The sequence below is a fragment of the Photinus pyralis genome, unplaced genomic scaffold (genome assembly GCF_008802855.1).
Source record: "Photinus pyralis isolate 1611_PpyrPB1 unplaced genomic scaffold, Ppyr1.3 Ppyr1.4_LG6, whole genome shotgun sequence".
Taxonomy (NCBI): Eukaryota; Metazoa; Arthropoda; class Insecta; order Coleoptera; family Lampyridae; genus Photinus; species Photinus pyralis.
In genome coordinates, this window is record NW_022170663.1 from 27,021,895 (window position 1) to 27,041,154 (window position 19,260).

The 19,260-nt window shown below is 42.2% G+C and overlaps 1 protein-coding gene across 5 annotated transcripts in view; it reads right to left on the minus strand.

Annotated features, from left to right (window-relative positions):
* LOC116173610 (titin-like) overlaps positions 1–19,260 on the minus strand; it is an 80,759-nt gene that overhangs the window by 13,632 nt on the left and 47,867 nt on the right. For 3 of the 5 annotated variants that reach the window (XM_031491227.1, XM_031491228.1, XM_031491226.1), the window contains exons 11-15: positions 4,006–17,823; positions 3,511–3,900; positions 3,019–3,405; positions 419–2,950; positions 31–345 (exon numbers count right to left, since the gene is read on the minus strand). In XM_031491227.1, the coding sequence (XP_031347087.1) occupies positions 31–345; positions 419–2,950; positions 3,019–3,405; positions 3,511–3,900; positions 4,006–17,823 (17,442 nt within the window). The remainder of the gene's footprint in view (positions 1–30; positions 346–418; positions 2,951–3,018; positions 3,406–3,510; positions 3,901–4,005; positions 17,824–19,260) is intronic. The other 2 variants (XM_031491229.1, XM_031491230.1) reach the window with 2 other exon arrangements.

Consider the following 19,260-nt stretch of genomic DNA (forward strand, 5'->3'; position numbering starts at 1 on the left):
CAATGGATAGACACAGAATGTGAAACTTACTCTCAAAGGTAGGCAGTTTATCAATTTTTTCGTTGAGCTTTTTCTGCAGGTAGATGGCATAGTCGTGCTCATTCATGAGATAGTTTGAAGGAACCCAACCCTTTTCCTTTGTCAGGCTCTTTTTGACCAACCACCAATCGGGATTATCAGTTTCCAAGACGTACAACCGTTCCCCTTCAACTAAATCGGTGGCTTGATCGGTTTCGGCTGTATAGTAAGAAATGGAGAAGAATATCTCGTGGTCTTCCTCTTCTTCTTCAGGTTGCTCTTCTTCGGTGATCTCATGCTCTCGAACTATGCGCAATGCCGCTGCTTCTGTAAAAAAATCGGTTACAAACACTCTTACAAAGAAAGGGAGTCAAGCGATTCAGTAAGCTTCAATAATAACCTTCATCGAATGTTTGAACTGAAACCTTCCTCTTCGGTTTGAGTGACACAGAAAGAGACCCTTCCGAATATTCCTCCTCGGGCTGCTTCGGTTTCTTAATCTCCAGTTTAACCTCTTCTTCAGTTTCCTTTCGCACTTTGTAAGGTTTTCGTTTTGGCTTCTTCTTACGCAACGCAATGTGGTAGCTCTCTTCTTCTTCACCATCGTAAGGAAGCTCCTCGGCATCGCTACCCTCATCAATAATCTCTTCTATGGTCGGGCCTTCATCTTCAATTTCGCGAATAACCTTCACCGTGTCTTCGGCCATTTCCTCTCCGTAGGTCGGGCGGCGTTTCAATCTGATCTTACTCGACATTGAAATTTCTTCTTCCGCGTAAGAATCTAATTGCATTTTAAATTCTTGCTCCACATCCTCTTTGCTCTTTGTCACCTTTGGTCTGAACGTTACCGTTTTGACTTCTTCTTCTTCGGCCTTTGAAGATCTGCGTACAGGCTTCAACCGTTTAACTGTAAGTTCTTCAGAATGTTGTTCTAGGGAACCTTTACGGGAGGATGGCTTCTTTTTAACAGTCGCTTCTTGTTCTGCATCTTCAGGTTTGACCACTTTAACTTTTTTAATGGTGGTCTCGTCTTCGCCGTCATCAGGTTTGGGTTTCTCCTTTGGCTTAAGTGTAATTTCAGCCGCGGGCTCTTCCGCCTCCACGTCCTCGGGCTTAACAACTTCAATCTTTTTAATTGTAATTTCATCGGCACCTTCATCTGGCTTTGGCTTTGGTTTAGGTTTGAGTGTTACTTCAGCTGTAGGTTCTTCGCCTTTCTCCTCGTCTGGTTGAATGACTTCTATTTTTTTAATGGTTATTTCGTCGGCTGTTTCCTCGACCTTAGGCTTAGTTTTTCGTTTAGGTTTAATGGTGACTTCGGCAGCTGGCTCAGCGCCTTCTACTTCATCCGGCTTTATTACTTCGATTTTCTTTATTGTCACCTCATCAGCTCCTTCGTCGGGCGTGGGTTTAGGTTTCGGTTTAAGGGTGACTTCTGCAGTTGGTTCGGTAGTCTCTTCCTCGACCGGTTTGATAATCTCAATCTTCTTAATGGTTACCTCATCAGCACCTTCGTCTGGTTCTGGTTTGCGTTTAGGTTTAAGCGTGACCTCGGCGGTGGGCTCCGCGGTTTCTTCTTCCGGTTTTATGATCTCGACCTTTTTAATTGTGACCTCGTCAGCGCCTTCATCTGGCTCCGGTTTACGTTTAGGTTTAATTGTCACATCAGCAACTGGCTCGGCCCCTTCTACTTCTTCAGGTTTTATAATTTCAATCTTTTTGATCGTTACCTCATCAGCACCTTCGTCTGGTTCTGGTTTGCGTTTAGGTTTAAGCGTGACCTCGGCGGTGGGCTCCGCGGTTTCTTCTTCCGGTTTTATGATCTCTACCTTTTTAATTGTGACCTCGTCAGCGCCTTCATCTGGCTCCGGTTTACGTTTAGGTTTAATTGTCACATCAGCAACTGGCTCTGCCCCTTCTACTTCTTCAGGTTTTATAATTTCAATCTTTTTGATCGTTACCTCATCAGCACCTTCGTCTGGTTCTGGTTTGCGTTTAGGTTTAAGCGTGACCTCGGCGGTGGGCTCCGCGGTTTCTTCTTCCGGTTTTATGATCTCTACCTTTTTAATTGTGACCTCGTCAGCGCCTTCATCTGGCTCCGGTTTACGTTTAGGTTTAATTGTCACATCAGCAACTGGCTCTGCCCCTTCTACTTCTTCAGGTTTTATAATTTCAATCTTTTTGATCGTTACCTCATCAGCACCTTCGTCTGGTTCTGGTTTGCGTTTTGGTTTAAGCGTAACCTCGGCAACGGGTTCGGCACTTTCTTCTTCAGGTTTTACGATCTCGACCTTTTTAATTGTGACTTCATCGGCACCTTCATCTGGCTCCGGTTTGCGTTTCGGTTTAATTGTCACTTCAGCAACCGGTTCCGCACCCTCAACTTCTTTCGGTTTTACGACTTCCTCGGCTCCCTTCTCTGGTTCTGATTCGCGTTTAGGTTTGACTACAACCTCAGGTACTGGCTCTGCTTCCTCTACTTCTTCTGGTTTTACAATTTCAATCTTTTTAACGGTTACCTCATCATCGGCTTCATCTGGTTTCGGCTTGGGCTCAGGTTTAACCGTAACTTCAGCAGCGGGTTCCACTACCTCTTCCTCTGGTTTAATAACCTCGACCTTCTCAACTGTCACCTCTTTGGCATCTTCATCCGGCTTCGGTTTGTGTTTGGGTTTAACTGTTACCTCAGCGACAGTCTCCACGCTTTCTTCTTCAGGTTTTACAACTTCAATCTTTTTAATCGTTACTTCGTCGGCACCCTCGTCTGGCTGTGGTTTGCGTTTGGGTTTAATAGTAACTACAGCAGCCGGCTCGGCAGCCTCCACCTCGTCTGGTTTGGGCACTTGTTCTTCTTCAACTTCAGGTTTCGGTTTGGTCTTAGGTTTTACTGCTACCTCTGGAACCGGTTCGGTTGCCTCTATTTCTTTAGGCCCTATGACAACATTGCGAATGAGAATTTTGTAAAAATTGAAATTGATTGAACTCAACTAAGACACTTACCTTCATCTGGTTTTTGTATTGGTGTAATTGTTACTTCGGTTGTGGGTTTAGGTGATTCACTTTCATCATGTACTGTGATTTCTTCCGGTTCAATCTTTTTCACCTCAGCTTCTTTATCTTTTGGTTTCTCAACCGCTTCAATAACCTCAGGTTTTTCATCCGCTTCTTTAGGTTCGATAACTACCACTTTCTTTATCGATACTTCATCGGCACCTTCATCGGGCTTTGGTTTCGGTTTAGGCTTGATTGTCACTTCGGCCTCCGGTTCGGTAGCCTCCACTTCGGCCGGTTTCGCGACGTCTTCCTCTTCCACGGTTACGGGTTTCGGTTTTGGTTTAGGTTTGATTGTCACCTCGGCGGCATCTGCTTCTTCAGGTTGAGGCACCCCTATGACACAGTTATGAATTAGAATTTGGGAATTACGAAACGAATTTGCGTAGCGTTGATGCTGATTGTGTAGGCCATTAGCGAATACTGTAGTCAGACACTTACCTTCGTCTGGTTTTTGTATTGGTGTAATTGGTATTTCGGATGTGGGTTTATGTGTCTCAGTTTCATCGTGTACTGTGATTTCTTCTGGTTCTTCGATACGTGTCACCTCAGCTTCTTTGTCTTTTGGTTTCTCAACCGCTTCGATAGTCTCAGGTTTTTCATCAACCGCTTCCGGTTCGATAACTACCACTTTCTTTATCGATACCTCATCGGCACCTTCATCGGGTTTTGGTTTCGGTTTTGGCTTGATTGTAACTTCGGCTGCCGGTTCGGTAGCCTCCACTTCGGCCGGTTTCGGGACTTCTTCCTCTTCGACCGTCACCGGTTTCGGTTTGCGTTTAGGCTTGATTGTCACCTCGGCAGCGTCTGCTTCTTCAGGCTGAGGTACCCCTATTAGACAGTCAGTAATTAGAACTTGGGAATTACAAAAAGAATTTGCGTAGCGTTGATGTTGATTGTGTAGGCTATTAGCGAATACTGTAGTGAGATACTTACCCTCATCTGGCTTTTGTATTGGTGTAATTGTTATTTCAGATGTGGGTTTATGTGATTCAGTTTCATCGTGTACTGTGATTTCTTCTGGCTCTTCAGTTATGGTAACCTTCAACTCGACTGGAACGCTTTCTTCGACCTTTTTGACCTTTGGTTTCTTGATCACAATCGACTCTGCAACCGCCTCTTCTTCTTCGCGTAATACAGGCACCTCAGGTTTTGTTAATACCACAGTCGCCGGCTCTTCTTCTTCGACTTCTTTCTTCTTTTCTTTTCTTTTGATGGTAAAGACCTCGGGCGCCTCTTTACCGGGTTCATCAGCTTCCGGCTGCGGCTTAGCCTCATCCTCGACACTCTCAGTGCTGGGCCGCTTCTTGACCTTTTTCGCCGATTTACGGGTAATTGTTTTAATTTCCGTTTCACTTTGATCTTCTTCTTTGGGTATCTCGGGCTTGTCTTCAACCTTGTCTTTCTTTTCCGCCTCCGCTTCAACGGTCGCGACATCCTTAGGCTTTTCTTCTAAATCCTTTTTGGTGTCCTCTTTCTTATCGGGAACCTTAAACTTTGTTTCTGTAGGTTCCGGTTCGACTGTGTCTTTTGGTTTACCGGGTATAATGGTAACTTCCTCCTTATCTTCGTCGGGAACTTCCTTTTTCGGCTTTGGTCTTTTGATTACTTGTTCAACGGGTACTTCCTCATCTTCCTTTCTCTCATCAGAGATACCCTCGTCTAGCTCCTGTGGAACCTGGCGCTCTACTTCGTACGGCTCAATGGGAGCTATATCGGGCGTTTCCTTTTCCTCAACCTTTACATCTTTGGGTTTATCGTCTATGTCTTTCTTCGGAGTAACATCTTTCTTCTCGTCCACCACTTCAGGAATCTTTTCCGGAACCTTCTTCAGTTTGATCTCCTCTGGTTCAGATTCCGCGTCTTCTGGCCTTTTACCTTTTCCTATCTTTAGGCTTTGCGTTTCATCCTCTTCTTCCTTCGGTTTTTCTTTGGGTTTACGCTCGTATTTAAATTGGTCATCAACCTTCTCTTTTTCTCTCTTTTTGAGTTCCTCCATTTCTCGATCCAGTTCCTCTAACTTCTTCAGATCATCCTCGACCTCCTTTATCTTCGGTATCTTCTTCTTCTTAATCTTCTCAGCCTCTTTAATATTACGAGACAACTCTCCGTTACCCCTGACCGGCTCCAGTTGGTCGATCTTGGGTTGCTTGAGTATTTCAGACAGTGGTGGGAAGGTGATGTATTCGATTCGACTGGCCAGTTGGAATTTGGGCAGTGTGACACTTTTAACATCGTCTTTCTTGGGAGCTTCCTTCTTCTTCAACTTAATATCACCAAGATTAATTGGAGTTTCGGTGATCACTTCAATTTTGGGTTTCTCGAGCTTGACTTCCCACCGTTCGATCTTCATCTTCACCGGTTTTTCCTTTACAAGTTTTGGTTTAACTTCTTTAAATGCGTCGTCAACCGTCTCACGTTCCTTTTTCTTCAGTTCCTCCATCTCCTTGTCAAGCTGTTCGAGTTTATCCAATTCAGGTTTCTTTGGTCGTTTTTTAATCACTTTTTCTGCTTCTTTAATAGTGCGAGAAAGTACCGCATTATCCTTTATGGCTGGTTGTATCTCTTTTATTGTTGCGACTTTTTCCATTTCCGGTTTTGGTGGAAATTCGACAATCGTCATCCTAGATTTTAGCGAGAATTTCGGTAATTTACCAAACGACACCCTCTTCTTCGTGACCTTTGCCTTTACTTCTTTGATTGTAGCGCTCAATGGTTTTGGTGTAACATCAGTTATTTGTAGAAGACATGGTTTTAATTCCACTCGCTCAACTGTTATAGGGGAAGCTTTCGGTCTCTCTCGTATTGGTTCAGTTGGTTTCTCTTTTTCTATCGGTGCTGGTTTTTCTTCTTCAGTTACTGTTACTTCCTCCTTCGGTTTCGGTTTTTCTTCTGGTACAGGCTCAACTTCTTTGATTACTTCTTCCACCTTCTCAACCGTTTCATCCACTATGACCGCCTCCGGTTTTTTAATCCGCACCTTTTTGACCTTTTTATCTTTTTTATCCTCAACCTTATCAACTACCGGTACTTCTGCTTCAGGTTTTAAATCTTCCGGTTTAACTTCCTCCTCTGATTTAACCTCTGGCAGTGGCTCCTGTTCTATGACCTCTTTTTTGTCTTCAATAGAGACTTCGGGCAAGGATTTGTCAGCGATCTCTTTCGGTTCTTCAACTTCTTTCACCACCGTCTCCGCAGGCAGCGGGGTCTCTGGTTTTATAACTTTTTCTTCTTCCACAACTTTAGGTTCCTCAACTTGCGGCATTGGTTCTGCCACTGCTGTCGGTTTATCAACTTCTTCCACAATCTTGGGCTTATCAACTGCCGGAATTTCTTCTTTTAGTTGTAGTGTATCTTCACTTTCAACCGTTTCAACACTTAGCGCCTTTTTCTCCTTAAGTTCCTCTTTTGGTTTCCTTTTCTTGTATTGGTCATCCACTTTTTCCAATTCCGGTTTTTTCACTTCCTCAAACTCCTTATCAAGTTGCTCCAGAATTTCTTTGGGTTCGTCTTTATCCTTCAGTTTTCTCGGTTTTGTTTTTAATATTTTCTCGGCGTCTTGTATATTTCTGGATAGTTCGCCTTTACCTCTGCTAGTTTTCAGCTCCGAAACTTTAGGAATCTTTTCAATTTCGGGCGCTGGTGGGAAGTTGATCAAAGTCATCCTGCTCTTCAGCATTACTTTCTTAGGTTTCTTAGGCTTTTCATCTTTCTTTGCAGAAATCTCTTTTTTCTTTGGTTTGACGACTTTATCTGGAACGGCTTCTGGTGTTTCAGTTACTTCTTCGGTTTTCTTTTCGATTTCCGCAACGGTGGGCTTTTCTGGTTCTTCGGTACTTTCCGGTTTAGGCTCGGGCTTAGCTTCTTCTTCTACCATTTCGGCAGGTTTTTCCTCCTCTGTTTTCTGTTCAGGTACCTGCTCAGCCTTATCGACAGGCTTTTCCTCTTTCTTTTTCTTCTTCGGCTTAGTAACGACTTCTTCCTGAGGCTGTTCGATTATTTCTTCCTTTTGTTCGGAAACAGTTTCAATTGGAACCTCTTCCACAGGTTGAGGCACTTCACTTTCGGGGATTTTGGCGTCTTCAATTGGCACAGATGAATCTTCTACGCTGGGTTGTTCCTCGGGTTTCGGTATTTTCTTTTTAGTGACTCTCTTTATTACCTTTTTGGTTTTAACAATTTCTGCTTCTGGTTTTTTCTCTGCTTCGAGATCATCAGGCTTAGCTTCTTCCTCAACCACAATCGTTTTCGGAATATCTTCCTCTTCCTTTTCAGGTACTGTGGGTGCTTTGATTTCTTCCGGTACTTTCTGATCTTCTATGATTTCTTCCGGCACTTTTTGATCTTCTACAACAGGCAAAGGTTCTAAAGGTACCTCTTTTGCGTCGGTTACATCTTGTTCACTGGGAGTCTTTACTTTCTTCGTCACCTTGGTTTTAGGTTTTGATTTATCTATGGTTTCTAATTCCGGTTTCTCTAACTCCGCTTCGTCGCGTGGAATATCATAAGGTTCGAATGGCGCCAACTTTGGTTCTTCCTCTTCCACTTTATGAGGTTTAACTGGTTCAACCACGGTTTCTTCCTTTGGCTTTTTCTCCGAACTGTCTTCGGCAGTAGGCTGCTCCTTGGGCGTTTTCTTCAATTTGACATTTTCAACTTCTTCATCAACTTGCGGCACTTTACCTTTACCGATCTTGATATCCTTCTTTTCCTCTTCAGGTTTTTCCGTCGCCTTTTTGGGTTTCTTTTCGTAACGATATTCGTCGTCGACCTTTTCCGGTTGATCTTTCTTCAATTCGTGAAACTCCGTGTCTAATTTCTCCAGCTCCTGCAACTCCCTGTGTATATCCTTCACTTTTGGTTTTTTCTTTTTGATGACTTTCTCCGCTTCCTCGACATTCCTGGAGAGGACTCCGTTATCCTTTACCGTTTTCAGTTGGGAAATTACCGGAACCTTATAAATTTCGGGTTGCGATGGAAATTGGACAAACCTAATGGGACTCTTCAACAAAAATTTGGGCAGTTTGACACTCTTTGCCGGTTTCTTTTCTGGTATGGGCCGCTTCTTTATCTCTCTAGCTTTCAATGCGGCTGGAAGATCTTTTCCTTCTACAAATTCTACTTTTTCCGGCTGAAGCGTTATTCTTTCAATCTTCATTTTCGGAGGAAGCACTTTCTTAGGTTTCTTGACTACTTCTTCAACCTCAGTTATCTCTTCTACAACTTCTTCTTGTGGCACTTCTCCCTTCTTTCTTATTTTTACAATGCGCTTCTTCTTGAGATGTTTTTCTGGTTCTTCTTTGTCTTCTATAATTTCTTCCTTTACCTCTACTTCAGGAGCAACGTCTGTTTCTAATGGCACTACTTCTGGTTTGGAATCCTCCAAAGCTTCTTCTTTGACTTTCGGTTTTACAACCTTTTTCTTCTTTTTAGAAACTTCCGGTGTAGGTTCTACAGGTTTGTCTTCAGGAATCTCTTTCTCTTCGGGAATAACCTCTTCCTCTACTTTGGGCAACTCCTCCTGTACCTCTTCGACTTGGGGCACCTCCTGTATCTCCTCGACTTTGGGAGCGTCTTCAGGTTTAGGAATTTTCTTTTTGATGATCTTCTTTGTTACCTTTTTAGTTATAATAGTCTCCTCTTCGGGCTTTTCTTCCTTCTGTACATCGGCAGGTTTTTCTTCTTGTTCAACCACAGTTATTTCTACTACATCCGGCATGTCCTTTTCAGGTGGCTTAGATTCTTCGACCTGTTCCGGTATTTGCTGATCTTCTACGGTGGGAAGAGGTTCCAATGGCGAAGTTTCGGCTTCCGCTGCGTCCTTCTCGGCGACAGGTTTCACTTTCTTTGTTACTTTAGTTTTGGGCTTCGGTTTATCTATCACTTCAGTTTCTGGTTTTTCCAACTCGGTTTCGTCTCGCGGAATATCAAACGGTTCGAAAGGAGCAAGCGCCGGAACTTCTTCTTCTTTTTCGGCAGGCATTACTTGTTCTTTCACCTTTTCTTCTTTTGGTTTCTTTTCAGCACTGTCTTCTACAGTCGGCTGTTCTCTCGGGGTCTTCTTCAGTTGTACGGTTTCTAGTTCTTCATCAGCCTGCGGCACTTTACCTTTGCCAATCTTTATAGTTTTCGCTTCGTCCTCAGTTTTCTCCGATGGTTTTCTAGGTTTCTTTTCATATCTGTATTCGTCGTCAACCTTTTCCGGTTGCTCCTTTTTCAGTTCCTCGAACTCTGTATCTAACTTCTCCAGATCTGTCAACTCTTTATGTATATCTTTAATTTTCCGTTTCTTCATTTTGATCACTTTCGCCGCTTCTTCGACATTCCTGGACAACACTCCGTTATCCTTGATGGTTTTCATTTGCGAAATCACTGGAAGTTTGTATATTTCTGGCTGAGATGGGAATTGGACAAACCTAATTGGACTCTTTAGCAAGAATTTGGGCAACTTGACACCCTTGGCGGGTTTCTTTTCGGGTATTGGTCGTTTCTTTAGCTGCTTCGCTTGTAGCACGGCCGGAAGATCTTTCCCTTCCACGAATTCTACCTTTTCCGGTTTGAGTGTTTTTCTTTCAATCTTCATTTTTGGAGGCAGAACTTTAACGGGTTTCTCGATTTTTTCTTCTACATCTACAGTCTCGATTATTTCTTCTACTTCTTCTTTTGGTAACTCTCCTTTCTTTTTAATTTTGACTATGCGTTTCTTCTTAAGGTGCTTTTCCGGCTCGTGTTCTTCCTTCTCTTCCTTCACTTCTTCTTTAACTTCATCTACCGTAATACTTTCTTCTTCAACGGGCAAGACCTCTGTAGTTTCCTCGATCGGAGTTTCATCCTTAGCTTTAGGAATCTTAATTTTCTTTTTCTTTTTGATAATTTCTGTTGTTGGCTCTGTTGGTTTATCTTCTACGGCGATTTCGGCTGGAGTTTCTGTTTCTTGCTCGAGTATTGGCTGTTCTGGAGTAACCTCGTCCTTTTTAGGCATTTCTTCTTGTACTTCTTCGATTGGAGTAACGGAATCTTCAACTTGTGGCACATCATCAGGTTTGGGAACCTTCTTTTTAGTCACTTTCTTTGTTACCTTTTTAGTTTTAATTATTTCTTCTTCGAGTTCTTCTTCTTTTTTGGGTTCTTCAGGTTTGGCCTCGTCACTAATAACAATGGGTTCCATTGCTTCCTCTACAGCTTGTTCAGGCGTAGTAGCTGCTTCGACTGCTTCCGGTGCTGCCTCATCTTCCACTGTAGGAAGAGGTTCTAATGGTGTTTCTTCAACGTCGGGTGTTTCTATCTTACCTCCACGCTTAACCTTTTTAATTACTTTAGTTTTGGGTTTTGATTTATCTACTTCTTCTGTTTCCGGTTTTTCCAATGGGGTTTCTTCTCTCTCAATATCAAAAGGTTCAAACGGCGCCATTTCGGGAACGTCTTCTACTTTCTTCTCAGGTTTAACCGATTCCTTAACAGCTTCCTCTTTTGGCTTTTTCTCGGACGCGTCCTCAGCAGTCGGCTGTTCACGTGGAACCTTCTTAAGCTTAACGGTTTCAATTTCTTCATCAGGTTGAGGTACCTTCCCTTTGCCAAGCTTGATAGTTTTCGGTTCTTCTTCCGACTTTTCTGATGGTATTCTGGGTTTTCTTTCATATCGGTATTCGTCATCAACTTTTTCAGGTTGATCTTTCTTCAGTTCCTCAAACTCCGTATCCAATTTCTCGAGTTCTTGCAATTCCTTGTGTATGTCTTTCACTTTCGGTTTCTTCAACTTGATGACCTTTATCGCTTCCTCCACATTCCGGGACAAAACCCCGTTATCCTTCACTGTTTTCAGTTGGGAAATTACCGGAACCTTGTAAATTTCGGGTTGTGATGGGAATTGGACAAACCTAATAGGACTCTTCAACAAAAATTTGGGTAATTTGACACCCTTCACGGGTTTCTTTTCCGGTATTGGCCGTTTCTTTAGCTGCTTAGCTTGAAGCATAGCAGGAAGATCTTTGCCTTCCACAAATTCCAACTTTTCAGGTTTAAGCGTTTTTCTTTCAATTTTCATTTTTGGAGGCAGCACCTTAACAGGTTTCTCGACGCTTACTTCTTCAATTTCGGTGATCTCTTCTACTATTTCATCCTGCGGCAACTCTCCCTTCTTTTTTATTTTTACTATACGTTTCTTCTTCAGACGTTTTTCAGGTTCTTCTTTATCTTCCTCAATTGTAACCTCTTCAGAAACAATTTCATCTTCCACTGGCTTTGGAACCTCTGATTCGTCTTTCTCTTTAGGCACCTTAATCTTTTTCTTTTTCTTGATAACCTCCACAGTTGTCTCTTCGCTAATGATCTCAGCTGGAGCTTCTTCATCTTCTACCTTGGGCTGGTCTTCAACGGAATCTTCAACTTGCGGAACATCTTCGGGCTTTGGAACCTTCTTTTTAGAGACTCTCTTTATTATTTTTTTGGTTTTGAGTATTTCTTGTGTAGGTTTTTGGTCTGTTTCTGAATGTAATTGTTCAGTGGTTTCTGTTATTGTTTCTTCGTCAGAAATAATTAGTGGTACCTCATCTACTAGACCCTTACCTGGTATAGCAGCGGCTTTTACTTCTTCTTGTACCTGTTGGTCTTCAACCAGAGGGATTGGTTCTGACGGTGCTTGTTCGGAATCTGAAATACCTTTGTCAGCTTTAGGCTTTACCTTTTTGGGCACCTTCGCTTTCGGTTTCTCTACTTCTTCTGGTTTTGATTCATCATCTACTGTTGGCAGTGCCACCTCTTCCTCTTTCTTTTCCACAACTTCTTCTAATACCGGGGCTGATTCCTGAGATACTTGCTCCACAGTTTCACCTTCTTTACCTTTGACTTTTTTGACAATTTTTTTAACTTTCTTAGGTTTCTTCTCATCCGCTGTAGTCTCCACGGTTTGATCTACTTCTTTGACAGATGGCACTTCTTCTTTCTCCTCCACCTTTTCTGGACCTTCCTGTTTACCTTCTTCTGGTATGATTTCTTTCGCAGGTGTTACGACTTCGGCATTTTCTTCAGTATCCACTTTATCCTCTCCCTCTATTGTTTCAGGCTGCTCGTCCTTGACCGGAACCTCATCTACCGGGGCTTTTGGTTTCTTACTCTTTGCCTTACGTTTAGGCACGGGTTCTTTACCTTTAGAATCCAAGTCCACATGTTCCGGTTCTTCTACCTCTCGATCCGGAGCTTCGATATCATAGGGTTTAAATTTACCAAATTGATCATCTTCTTCGGGCTTTTGAGGTTTGGGTTTCTCCTCCTCAATTTCTTTGGGGGCGGGTTTCTTCTCAGCATCTTCAACCGTCTCTTGTGGTTTTTCGGGAATTTTCTTTAATTTAACCACTTCACCTTCCTCGTCGACCTTTGGAATCTTTCCTTTTCCAATTTTAATCGTCTTTTTCTCTTCCTCTTTTTCTTCGGGCTTTACCTTTGGTTGTTTTTGATATTTGTAGTCTTCGTCAACCACTTCCGGTTTGTCCTTCTTAAGCGCTTCTAATTCAACATCCAATTTTTCTAAATCTTGAATTTCCTTGTCGACGTCCTTTATTTTTGGTCTTCTCTTCTTTATTAGCTTTATAGCCTCCTCAACATTTCTAGATAATTCCCCATTTCCTCTAATCGTTTGGAGTATCGTAATCTTTGGTTCCCGAAGAATTTCCGAAAGAGGTGGGAAGTCCACGTGTCTGATTCTGCTTTTTAACATAAACTTGGGTAGTTTGCTTTCTTTAACTTCTTTCTTTTCAGGGGTGGTTCTTTTCTTTAACTTAATAGATGCGAGTTCAGCGGGAGCATCTTTTGCTTCAACTATTTTCATTTTTTGCGGTTTTATTTCTTTTCTTTCGATAGTTTGCAGTTCCGGTTTTGCTTTTTTAGCCTCAAGTTTTTTAGGCTCAAGTTTTTCTTCTGGTTTTATTTCATCTTCATCTGCTGTAGGAACCTCTTTTTCTTCCTCCGCTGTTGGAACGCCCTTAGGTTTTCGTTTAATTTTCTTTTTTATTGTAATTTCTTCAGTCGTTTCGATTAGATCTTCTTTTTGGATCTGTGGTTTCTCTTCCTCTTCTTGAACGATTTCTTCTTCCTCTATGATTTCAATGGACTCATCTTTGGCTTTATCCTTAGGTTTCTTTTTAATTTTCTTTTTAATTACTACTTCTTCTGTAGCTATCACAGGAGTCTCCTTTTCTCCTTCCTCTGGGATAGGTTTTTCTTCCTCAGTTACTGTTTGTACAACTTCAGTTGCTTCAATTTCGTCAATCTTAGGCTTTTCTTTCTTAACTTTCTTCACTTTCTTTGTGGTCTTTTCTGCTTCAACTTCTTCAATTTCGATAATCTCATCAATTGACTTTTCTCGCACTTCGTCGCCTTCAGTTATTTCTATTGTTTCAGCTCCTTCTATTGTCTCCACCTTATCATCCCCTTTCTTTCGAACGATTTTCTTCACTTTTTTAACTTTTTTCTCTCCCTCAACTGTTTCGATAACTGGCGTCTCCTCTGTAACTTTCTGTTTATCTTCTTCAACTTCCACCTTCAATTTATTTTCCTCGCCTTCAATTTCGTCTACTTCTGGCAAACCTGGTTTGTCAACTTCTTTCTCCTCATCAACAGGCTTGTCTTCATCCTCAACTTGAAGAGGAGCTTTAGGTTTCTTTTTCTTAATTTTAACTTTTTCTGGCTTTTCTTTCTCCGTTTCCTCTTTATCAATGTCATACGGCTTGAATGGTTCCATTTCAACATCCTCTTCCGGCACTTTCTTCTTTTCTACTTCCGCCACCTCATCCTTAATTACCTTCTTATCTGAATCTTCATCTTTTTCGGGCTCTTTTTGTGGTATCTTTTTCAACGTAACAGTCTCCACTTCATCTACTGCCTCCGGAATTTTTCCTTTTCCTATCTTGAGGCTCTTTTTCTCCTCGGATTCTTCGGGAACCTTTTTCGGTTTTCTTGTATACTTGTGGTCACCATCTACCTGTTCCGGTTCTTTTTTCTTCAGTTCGTCGAACTCTTGGTCGAGTTTCTCCAGATCAGTAATTTCCTTGTCGACCGGTTTAAACTTGCGTTTTTTAATTTTGACTATTTTGATAGCTTCTTCTACGTTCCTGGATAAGATTCCGGCATCTCTGATTGTTTCTAATTCTTTAATTGTGGGATATCTGATTTCTTGGACGGTGATGAAGGTTATGCGACTCTTTAGCAGCATTTTTGGCATTCGCTTTTCCTTCTTTTCGACTTTAGGGATGACTCGCTTTTTAAGTGTAATCTTGGCCAATTCATTGGGCACATCCTTTGCTTCCACCACTTTTACTTTCTGAGGTTTAACTTCTGTCACTTCAAGCTTCATAAGTTTCGGCTTCTTCTTCACTTCCTCCTTTTCTTCCGGTTTTTCGATTTCTTCTTCGGGAACTTCTTCCTGGTCCTTATCTTCCACCCCCTTGATTTTCTTCCTCTTTATGATTTTTTTAGTCTTCGACACTTTGCTTATGGGAATTTCTTCTAGTGACTCTGACTTTTTATCTTCTACCTCGGGTATTGATTCATCCTCAGGCTTTTCTTCTAAAGAGGGAACTTCGTCCTCAGATTCTATGGTAGGAACCTCACCTTCGTCCTTAACTTCTTCAACCTCGTCTCCGCCTTTCTTCTTTATTTTGATCTTCCTAATCTTTTTCCGTTTTTCCGTTTCTGGCACCTCATCTTTGGGCAATTCATCCTCGCGGTCTCCCGACGGAATTGGTTTGATAGGGGCGAGTTCAACTGTTTTATCCGGTTTTTCACCTTCATCACTAGCTTCCTTTACGAACGGTTTGAGTTTTACCTTCTCTTCCTCCTCGTCTTCTTTATCCTTCTGGGGAATTCGGCGTTTAATGGTCACTTCTTCTTCGTCCTCTTTTGGTTTTGGTTTGCCTTTTTCCAAAGGTATCTCCACCGTTTCTGGTTCCGGTTTCTTCGGTTTAACCTTTCGAATTTTCTTCACGACCTTTTCCTTGCCTTCTTTATCTTTGGGCTCTATCTCTGGTTTTTCCAGCTCTTCTAACTCGAGATCGTCTCGTTCTATATCATAGGGCTCAAATCGTGGCATTTCTAGTTTCGCCTCAGGAGACGTTTCCTTGACCTCAACTCCCTCGGGTTTCGGTTTTTTAGCTACCACCTTCTCGTCTTCGACAGTTTCGGGTTTTTTCTGCGGTATTGCCTTTAGCTTTACCGTTTCCAGCTGTTCTTCAGTAGTCGGAATCTTTCCTTTGCCTATTTTGAGTTTCTTAACTTCTTCCTCTTCCGTCTCTACGGCTTTTTTCGGTTTCCTTTCGTATTTGAATTGATCGTCAACTTTCTCTAGCTCTTTCTTCTTTAACTCCTCCATTTCCAAATCTAGTTTTTCGAGTTCGGGCATTTTTTCATCCTTGTCTTTGATCTTTGGTATCCTTTTCTTTTTAATTTTCGCGGCTTCCTCGACATTCCTAGATATAACCCCGTTGTCTTTAATCACCGTTATAGTTGTTATCACGGGCATTCTTTGAGATTCTGTTTCGGGCGGGAATTTCACAAACTGAATGCGACTCTTCAGCAAAAACTTGGGCAATTTGACAGTATCGATTTCCGTCTTTTTGACCGTTTTCGGTTTTTTCAGTTTGACTTCTTCGACTTTCGCCGGTAGTTCCGCCACGCTCACCACCTCCACTTTCTGCGGTTTCACTTCCCACCTCTCTATTTGCATTTTGATTGGCTTCGCCTCTTTCTTCGGTTTCTTCTCGTATTTAAACTTCTCGTCAACTTTCTCCAAATCTTTTTTCAAATCTTCCATTTCCTGGTCAAGCTTCTCCAGATGCTTGACTTTTAGTTTGAGTTTTTTAATCTTCTTCACCACCTCTTCCGCTTCTTCGATATTTCTGGAGAGTACTCCACTATCGCGAATCGCCGGCGCTAACTCCTTAATTATTGGGATGAGTAGCTGGGGTGGGTAGTCGATGTGGGTGATTCGGCTCTTGAGTAGGAATTTGGGGAGCTTCACGCTTTTGATCTCTTTCTTCTTTGGCACCGTTGGTTTCTTCAACTTAATTTCTTCCCACTTTATTGGTTCGTCTTTTTGTACAATTATGACAAGTTTTTGTGGTTTAACTTCTACCGTTTCTAGTGTCATGAGTATGGGCTTGGGCTTACCTTTAGTCGTTTCTTCTTCGACGCCTTCTTTTTTCACTTTCTTCTTTTTAACAACTTTAATAACCTTCTTGGTTTGCTTTTCGTCAGTTGGGATCTCTTCAGGTTCTGGAGCTAATTCGTGTTGCTCAGTTGGTACTTCTTCTTCTTTCTCAAGTGACGGAACCGGCTCTTCCTCTGATTTCTCAGTGGGAAGGACTTCTGTCACTTCTTCAATTGTCAGTACCTCATCTTCGCCTTCTTCTTGAAGTACCACATCCTCGCCTTCCTTAGCTGTTACTTCATCGTCACCCTTTCCCTTCTTTTTAACTTTTTTGATCTTTTTGATTTTGGTAACCTTTGTGGGCTGACGGTCTTCGGTTGATTCTTCCGGTTCGGTTGTCGGTATAGGTTTGGGCATCACTAGGGATACATCAGGGGCGGCCTGTTCATCTTCACCCTCATCTTCTTTGACAAATGGTTTCAGTTTGACTTTCTCTATCTCTTCTTCGGGGGCATCTCTTTTGGGAATTCTGAATTTAACCTCATCTTCTTCTTCCTCGTCCTTGGGCTTGGGTACTCCCTTAATCAATTTGGATTCTTCGGTTTCAGGTTTAGGCTTCTTTTTCTTTTCCTTGAGTTTTGGTACTTTTTCCTCTTTTGGTTTTGGTTTTTCCTCCTCCTCCAGCTCTGGCTTTTCTAATTCGAGAGTATCGCGATCTGGCCGTTCAATATCATAGGGCTCGAATGGAGAGAGTTCAGGAGACTCACCCTCGGTTACTTCCGGCTTCTTTTTATCTGGCACCTTGTCTTTCTTAGGCACTTTATCAGTGGCCTCAACAGTTTCTTGCGGTTTCTGAGGAATCTTCTTTAATTTGACAACCTCAGGCTCTTCCTCTCCTTCCGGCACTTTACCTTTTCCAATCACAAGTTTCTTGGCCTCCTCGGGTGCAACATCCTTTACTTCCTTTGGCTTCCTTTGGTATTTGAACAACTCATCCACCTTCTCCAATTCGGGTTTCTCCGAATCATCTTCAAGACTGTCGACCTTCTCCAATTCATCGGTGCCCTTCTTGCCCGCCTTTAGGCGCCTCTTTTTGGTTTTCAGAACTTCATCTGCTTCTTTCAGGTTTCGAGATAGCACGCCAGCGTCTTTGATAACCGGCTTCAATTCCGAAACAACTCCTCGCTTTTCGATTTCGGAATTTGGCGGGAAATTGATAAAGTTGATGCGACTCTTTAACATGAACTTCGGGAGCTTCACACGTTTGGCGTCTTTCTTTTCTGGAACTTTCGGTTTGCGTAGCTTTATGTCGGCAAGATTAATGGGTTTGTTTTCCTGTTGCGTTATCACCAATTTTTGCGGTTTCATTGTCTTCATTTCAACGTCCATTAGGGCAACCTTCTGGGGAAGCGGTTTTGTCTTCTTCTCGGGTTTTGGAACAACTGGCTTTTCTTCTTCGGTTATTTCTTCTTTCTCTTCCGCGGTTGGTTTCTTCACTTTTCTTATGCGTTTCACTTTCTTCTTTCGATCTGGCGTAGTCGCTTCTTCATCGTCTACACTTACCGTAATTGTTTCTTCGTCGCTAGGAAGTTCTGTAATCACTGGTTGTTCTTCAGCTGTAAATTTTCACAGAAATTATATTAGGTTAAGGATTATTGTTTGTCAACGACGGTGTGGTTCAATTATGTAAATGGGTTGTGAGACTGGTAATGTGTAATAGTTTTTGTTTGCAATGTTGTTGTGCTGGAGGGTGTAATGAGAAACATATTTTTACCTTACGTGCTTCAATGATACGACTGCAAACAAACCTACTTGACCTTTTTTCCTTACCAGTTTCATTATCCACTATTCTTTTGCATTTAAAATAACGCTTACCTTCGCTCTCTTTTTGTGTTTTCTCTTTCTTGGGCGTTCTTGGTACTTTCTTTCGTTTGATAGGAATAACACTTTCTTTTATTAACGTTTGTATTGGTTTAGTGTCGTCTAACGTGGTTACAATTTCTATTATCGTCTTTGCTCCGTCTTTTGCTCGTACGATTGTTCGTTTTTTGGTAGCAGTAGCGTAGGGAACTTTGTTTGGTCCAAACATCTCAGTTGTTTCTGTGATTTCTGGCAATTCCATTTCTGTCGCACTTTCAATCATCTTCTTCACTTCATCGGTCATTTCTTCTTCTTTTTCAACAACCACACTGATTGGAGCCTTTTCTTCTTCTTCAATCGTAGTAATTTCGGTTACGTGTTGCTTCCCCTTTTTATCTTTTATAATTCGACGCACTCGCTTTTTAGCTTTCTTTGGTAGTCCTTCATCTGAGATGATATCGATGACTTCTTCTTCTTCCGCTTGGAAAACAACCGGTTGGGCGGTCTCATCTACATCCTTAACCTTAGTATCTTCAGTAACTTCGGGAACTTCGGGCAACTTAGCAATCTTTTGCAAGATCACCAGCTTAACGGCGTCCAAAACACCTTGCTCGTCTTTAATGCTTTCCAAAGATGGAATGATCAGTTCCTTGGGAGCCTCTTCAGGTTCTTTTGGAACTTTCTTGCGCTTCTTCTTTGGTTTCTCTGGCAACTCGATTTCTTCAATAATAACAGACGTTTCTGGCGCCTTTCCTTCATCCTCCACGGTCACAATCTGCGTAGTTTCAACCTTATCATCGTCTCTCTTTATAATCTTCCGCACCTTCTTGACCCGCTTCTTGGGTTTACCGTCTTCCGCTACAACCTCGCTAACTTCAACAACTTCAGGTACTTCTTCGACGGTAACGGCATCCTCAACGCTTTTCGGTAGAACAACTTCTTGCACTGTAACGGTCGTTTTGGGCTGCTCCTTCTCGTCTTGAATAGTAACAATCTCAGTAGTCTGCAAGACACCGTCTTCTTCTTTGACAATCTTCCTAGTCTTTTTCACCCTTTTCTTCGGCTTGCCTTCATCGGAAATTATTTCGGTCACCTCGATTACTTCGGGTAGCTCTTCAACTACCGCATCCTTCGGTTTCCTCCTGCGCTTCTTCTCGGTTACTTTGGTCTCCTCAACTACTACCGTTGTTTCA